Here is a 6,000-nt window from a genome sequence, read left to right on the forward strand (position 1 = left end):
TGGCATGAGTCCCTTCCCCTCCCTCGAGGAACCACAGCAACTCCAGGGGGCGAGGCTTGGACTGGTGGGGCCGGAGTGACTTTGTGCCTCTCCTGCAGGTCTTCTTTGCCTCGGTCCGCTCCGGAGGCAGCAGCCAGGTCTACTTCATGACACTGAACAGAAACTGCATTATGAACTGGTGAGGGAGGGGTCTCATCCTTCCCACCCCCACCCACTGCCTGTGCTGGATGGAAGGACCAGGGGGCAGAAGTGGAGGAGGAGGATGGTGGACGCTGAGCTCAGGAGGACCGGAGCAGACTGTCCCTGAAGCTGATGCCTTGACAGACCCTCCCCTGGGCTGCTGTTTGCCCCCCCCCCAGGAAGGGGGAGAAGTTGGGAGCTTGTGGGAGGGCAGCTCAACAAAGAGCAGCCCTCCATGGCTACGCATGCATGTGGTCCTATCGCCTCCAGGCCATACCGCGCGGGGAGGGGGGGCAGGAGAGAACTAATCCCCCCCTCCCCACCTCTGCAGCAACATTTGGGTGCCCCAGGGAGACGTTCAGAGGCAGAACCTACCAATCAAGCCAGCTGCTGGGAAACCCCGTTCCCCACTTCCAGTTTTAATAGGGTGGGAGAAGATCTGGCAGAGGGGAAGGGATGCAGTGTCCAGCAGAGGGGAAACCACGCTTAGTCACACAGAGCGATCAGAGCCTACACCCCATCCCCCCTGCCCCCCCGGCCCTTTGCACATATTCTCCTCTCCCCCCCCCCCCCTTGTCAGCAGCACTTGACTTTGTGAGCACAGAAGCCCCATGCCCCCACCACCCCTGTGGCATGTAACCCCCACCCGGTCCCCTTGCTTTTTCTCTTGCACAGTGGGGCTCATGCCCATGTGGCTGGAGGGTGTCCCTTGCCTCTCCCCCTCTCACAGTAGGGCTTGGGGGTGCCCCTGCTGGAGGCCTTTTGTGCACATTCCCCCTCCAAAGGCATGGGGCCTGTCTGGATTGATGTACACCATGAGAATTCTCTCCTCCTCCCTCCTCCCTCCCCCCTCCCTGACATGGGAGAAGCTATGTATATTTTGCTTTAAGCATTATGATTTTGTAATGGCAATTAAGTAACTGACTAACAAAGCACTTTAATGGCCTCCCCCAAATCAGGGAGGTTGAGGGGGTTTGCCGAGGGTAGGGGCCCCTCAGCAGTGGTCCTCTTTGCCGTCCCATGGCTTGCTCATCTGCCTTCCCCAGCTCTGGCCGGGCAAGGGGTCCCACGCTGGGGCAGCTGGCCTGATCAGCTGGGGGGGTGGGGTGGGGGTGGATTTGTGTATTTCTGCTTGCGTTTGTATAGAGGCCTCCGCCCTCATTCTCTGTGGTGGTAGCGGTGGGATCTCGCCTGTTAATAAAGGAGCCAAATCACCACTCACTTCTTCTGCTTCTGCTGCCCCTGTGGGGCGGGTTCTCTCATCTGGGGTCATGGCCGCTGGGTTTGGCCCTGGGGGGGGGGAGAGGGGCCTGTGGCCAAGACTCTGTGGGCAGGAAGCGGGCGGGGGAGAGGAGGACTGGCCTAGGTGTCACAGCTGCCTCTGGGGAAGGGCAGCGCTTGCCCCATGGCCCAAGAGTTTTCATGGCCACCTCAAGAGTGGGAGGCTGCTCCGGGGACCTGTGGCTTCCTCCTCCAGGCTGGTTGAAGAGAAAGGCCCATCTGGTCATGGCCACCTTTCCCCAAAATGTGCTGCCAAGGCCAGCTTTTCTCAGCTCTGGGTGGCCTGGTCTCTCCCTGCAAGGCCCGTCTAGGAAGTGGGCTCCCTGTTCTCTCTGGTAGCCTCTGCCAGCCCCAAAATGAAAGGTCCTTTTGACTAAGAAGTAGCTGTAACATTTTACTTGAGGGCATGTAAACTGTACCAACTTTGGATCCAGCAGGGGTTCTAAGGAAATAACGCAAACAGGACACTTTCCACTAGCCCGCTCTGTTCCGCCGAGGGCAACCTTTCCGCTGGAGGTGAGGGGGAGAGAGGGGTGGGCAAGGGGAAGCCTGTTTAGAAGCAGGGGTGTCTTTTATGTTGTCTGCTCCTCCGGCACAGTACCGGCGTAGCTCTCCAGGGCTTTGGTGGGAAGGCCCTGGCTGAGCTGGTGGGGGCAAGAGGACATTCGCTGTCGGCAGGGATCAGGCCCCGTCCACAGGCTGTGCCTTGCCCACTCTGCTCCTCCCTCCTTAAGGGCACAGCTGGACTTGGCTTGGGTTCAACTACAGCCCTGAGGCGTCAGGGGCCACCCCTCCCACGGATCCGGTCCCTCTACAGGGTGGCAGGGGCGTATTTCACCCGCTTGGCCCCGAGGGTTTCCTTCCCTTGATCAAGGCTGCCCTTGCGCTCCCAGGGCCACTGCCCTGAGGGTCCCGGCAGGCTGATCAGGAGCCAGGTGATGTAGCGGAGGGGAGCGATCTCCAGCTGCTTGCAGACACGGTAGATGCAGCGCCTGGGCAGAGCCTGGCACCCTTCTCTCGGCTCATGGTGCCTCTCACCTGCCACATTCTGCAGCTGCTGGTACGGGACCAGCCGGGGCCCCAGAGTAGGCGGTGTGGCTTGCAGACGGCGGGTACCTGTGCTGCACACACAGACCCACCAGCAGATGGCGGCCAGGGCTGGCACAGAGGCCAGCACCAGGCAGGCCAAATACAGCACCAGGCGCAGGGGGCAGCAGCGGGCTGCTAGCCACGCTCCCCAGGAGGCAGGAGAAGGCTGCAGACCGGTCAGCCCTAAGGCCACCCCTGGCAGGATGGGGCACTGGCAGTGGGCAGGCGGGGGAGGCATCGGGGGGTGCAGGGTGGCTGGCAGCACGAGGGCTGTGGCGGTGGCAACAGGCATGGATTGGTTTATGTTCGTGGCCTGGGGAGGAGTGGAGGGAGCAGTGCCTGGTGTGGCTGGCTTGGATGTAGGAGGGAGCCCTAAAGTGCTTGTGGCAGGGGCTGCCTGGGCATCTCTGGCAGCGGGGGGGCTTGTGGCCAGGGGTCCCTGGGTGGTGGGCGAAGGGCTGGGGGCGGCTGTGGAGGGGGAGCGTGCCAGAGCCGTGGACACAGGGGGGAGCCCTAAAGTGCTTGTGGCAGGGACTGCCTCGGCATCTCTGGCAGCAGGGGAGCTTGTGGCCAGGGGTCCCTGGGTGGTGGGCGAAGGGCTGGGGGCGGCTGTGGAGGGGGAGCGTGCCGGAGCCGTGGACACAGGGGGGAGCCCCAAAGTGCTTGTGGCAGGGGCTGCCTGGGCATCTCTGGCAGCAGGGGAGCTTGTGGCCAGGGGTCCCTGGGTGGTGGGCGAAGGGCTGGGGGCGGCTATGACTTTGCTTGTGGGCGGTGCTGGGGTTGTGGGCAAAGGCTCTGGCTGCGTCAAGGCCGCCTTGGGGGTGGCTGGGCCTGCCTGGGGCTCCACTCTCTCTCCCTCGTCCCCCCGACTGCCCCTGTCACTCTCTGGGCCGCAGTGCAGGGAGATGTTCATGACCGGGTACCCTAGTTCCTCGGGGGGGTCATGGCAGGTGACGTTCTCCGGCAAGTTGTCCGTGATCATCTCCTCAGGCCCTTGCACCCGGGTGTACACGCTGAACCTGTTGTCTATAATCCAGTTGCGCAGGTACTCCAGGGCGCAGTCACAGAGCCAGGGGTTCCCTGCCAGGTAGATGTAGGCATAGATGTGCCCCTCCGGGAAGAAGCCCTCCGGCACAGACCGCAGATGGTTCCTCTCCAAGCGCAGTGTCTCCAGCGCATCCAGCCCAGCCAGCAGCTCCGGGGGCAACGCGGCCAGGCGGTTGTCCGACAGGTCCAGGTCCTTCAGCGCGGCCAGGCCTGCAAATGCTCCCTCGGGTAGGCTTCGGAGCCGGTTGCCCTGCAGCTCCAGGTCCACCAGTCGGCCCAGGGCACGGAAGCCCCCCTCGGGAAGCCAGGTGAGGACGTTGTGGCCCAGGGCCAGGCGGAGCAGGCCGGGGAAGCCCTGCAGGGCCGGCAGCTCCTTCAGAGCGTTGTGGGACAGGTCCAGATCCTGGAGGCGGGGCAAAGGGGAGGAGGCCGCCAAGGCTCCCAGCCCGTTGCGAGACAAGTCCAGGTCCGTCAGGTTGCGCAGGGTCCCAAAGGCTGCCGTGGAGACCTGGGCCAGGCTGTTGGAGCCCAGCAGCAGGATGCCGGTGTCCTTGTGCAGCCCGGGAGGCACCTGGGTCAGCCCCTGCCCTTCACAGCTGGCCTGCAGCAAGTCCTTGATCCGATTGGTCTCGTATTCGCAGAGCTTGGACTGGCCATGGGCTCCAGACAGGGCCAGCAAGGCCAGGAGAGCCACGGGGGAAGCCATGACCCCCTGTGAGTGCAGCACCCCTGGGGGGGAAAGAGAAGGCTCCTCTCAGGGTGAGGGATTGGGGGCCCGACCCCACGGGTGTCTGTCCTAAGCCCTTGGTGCACACAAAGGGTCATCGGGGATGGGGCCCGCTTGCTTGGCCCCCACAGCCGCCCACTCCTGTGGGCAGACCTCGGCCTGAAACTGGGGCAGCCGGACAGGCTGGATGTGGCCGAGGCGGCTGTGGAGAAGAGATAGGCTGCAGGCTGGGGCTGCCCCTTGTGGTGCCGGCAGGAAGCCTCCCTGCACAGGTGGCCATCTTGGCACTCACCCACGCTGCCCCAGGCACTTTGGGTGAACTGGGGGGAGGGGGGCATGGTTTGCAAGTGGACTTTGACCTTGCGCGTAGGGAAGGCTGAAGAGGACAGGGAGTGCCTTCCTGGTCTCCTGGAGAGGCTAGCAGGTAACCTCTCCCTAGTTACTCCAGAGGTTACTCCAGAGCTGTGTAGCTGCCACTCAAAAGACCCTCCTGTGTTCCCACCAAACAAGGGGGGGGTTGCCAGCAGAGGAAAGCCCCTTCCCATAAGAAGCAGGGCAAGCACAGAGTGCTGTGGGAGGGGACTTGTTCTTTGCCAGCCCCACGTTTCACCTGCTCTGGAGCCAGCCCCCTGGCTGAGACAGAGAAGAGCCACCCTGCCCCCGCCCTGCTTAGCCTTCGCTTCCTGGCCTCTGCACACAGGAGAGCCCCTCACCACCACCACCCCCATCCTCCAGCCCTTGAGTTCTCCATCTGCTCCTCCCTCAGGTTTGGATTGACCCATAGCTGCAGGCAGGGATGGTGATGAGAGCCTACCTTGCAGGGAGTGTGTTCGGCCCTTCCCAAGCCTTTGTCCCAAGCTGCCTTCACTTGCGCTCTTGGCCACCTTCTGGCTGGGTTTACGACTCGAACAGCCCAGCCCACCCTCCTCTCGGCCTCCAGCGGGCTCAGCAACGGAAGCTGTCTGGTTTCCTGCCCTCGCCAAGCCCGTCCCTCAGCAACAGCTTCCCCAGGGGTCGGTGGGGAGGGGGGCTGTCCCCGGAGTGCCACTTTGCCCCCAGCAGATGGCCCCACAGGAGACACAACTGAGAGGGGCGTCCCCCTCCTCTGGGAGCCCGCAGACCCCTTTGGGCTGTGATGCCAGGGTAGAATGGCAGCTGCAGAGCAGGGGAGGAGAGGGCTTTCCTGGGCTGCTGAGTGAGTCTGGAAGGGGCCCTGCCCCTGGCTCTTCCCTGCTGCTCCGGGAAAGGAGCAAGAGGGGGATTAAGACCAGCAGCAGCCAGGCTTCTTGCCTGGGAGCATCCTTGGCACGGCCAATCCGAAGCCCTGCTGGGCAGGAGCTCTGCTAACACTTGGCAGGTGCCAGGTAGGACGTGGGCACTCACGGGTGCTGTGCGAGGACCCTGAATCCACGTGCCGTGGCTCGGCACACTCGTCTCTGCTTGCCCCAGAAGGGCCCTGGCTCCGTCCCCAGCAGCATCCCCAGCTAAAGCAGGCCTGGGTGGAGGGGATGGAAAGGCTGCTGGGGGGCTGCTGCCGCCCAGGGCGTACCAGGCTGACCCTGGAGAGGCCCGCAGGGGGATTCAGCAGAAGTCCACTTTGAAGGGGGGGGGCTCCGCCTGGGGGGCAGGAAGCCCCATGTCCACGCAGCAGGCAGCATCTCCACTTAAGCAGATGA

The 6,000-nt window shown here is 63.5% G+C and overlaps 2 protein-coding genes across 15 annotated transcripts in view; one reads left to right on the plus strand and one right to left on the minus strand.

The window, feature by feature from the left end:
* MINK1 (misshapen like kinase 1) overlaps nucleotides 1-1,397 on the plus strand; it is a 31,177-nt gene extending 29,780 nt beyond the window's left edge. For all 14 annotated transcript variants that reach the window (XM_077315846.1, XM_077315848.1, XM_077315854.1 and 11 more), the window contains one exon: nucleotides 99-1,397. In XM_077315846.1, the coding sequence (XP_077171961.1) occupies nucleotides 99-182 (84 nt within the window). In that variant the 3' untranslated portion in view covers nucleotides 183-1,397. The remainder of the gene's footprint in view (nucleotides 1-98) is intronic.
* Nucleotides 1,398-1,842: 445 nt separating this feature from the next.
* On the minus strand, nucleotides 1,843-5,699 carry GP1BA (glycoprotein Ib platelet subunit alpha). Its single transcript, XM_077315859.1, has 2 exons — nucleotides 5,139-5,699; nucleotides 1,843-4,326 (listed from the first exon to the last, which is right to left on the minus strand). The coding sequence occupies exon 2, from the start codon at nucleotides 4,301-4,303 to the stop codon at nucleotides 2,273-2,275; it is 2,031 nt and encodes a 676-aa protein (XP_077171974.1). The 5' UTR covers nucleotides 4,304-4,326; nucleotides 5,139-5,699; the 3' UTR covers nucleotides 1,843-2,272.
* Between the last annotated feature and the right edge of the window lie 301 nt (nucleotides 5,700-6,000).

Source organism: Paroedura picta, chromosome 16 (assembly GCF_049243985.1).
Source record: "Paroedura picta isolate Pp20150507F chromosome 16, Ppicta_v3.0, whole genome shotgun sequence".
Lineage (NCBI taxonomy): Eukaryota > Metazoa > Chordata > Lepidosauria > Squamata > Gekkonidae > Paroedura > Paroedura picta.

Coding starts and splice junctions, on each gene's coding strand:
- GP1BA (XM_077315859.1), bottom strand. CDS start 4,303: ATGGCTTCCCCCGTGGCTCTCCTGGCCTTGCTGGCCCTGTCTGGAGCC.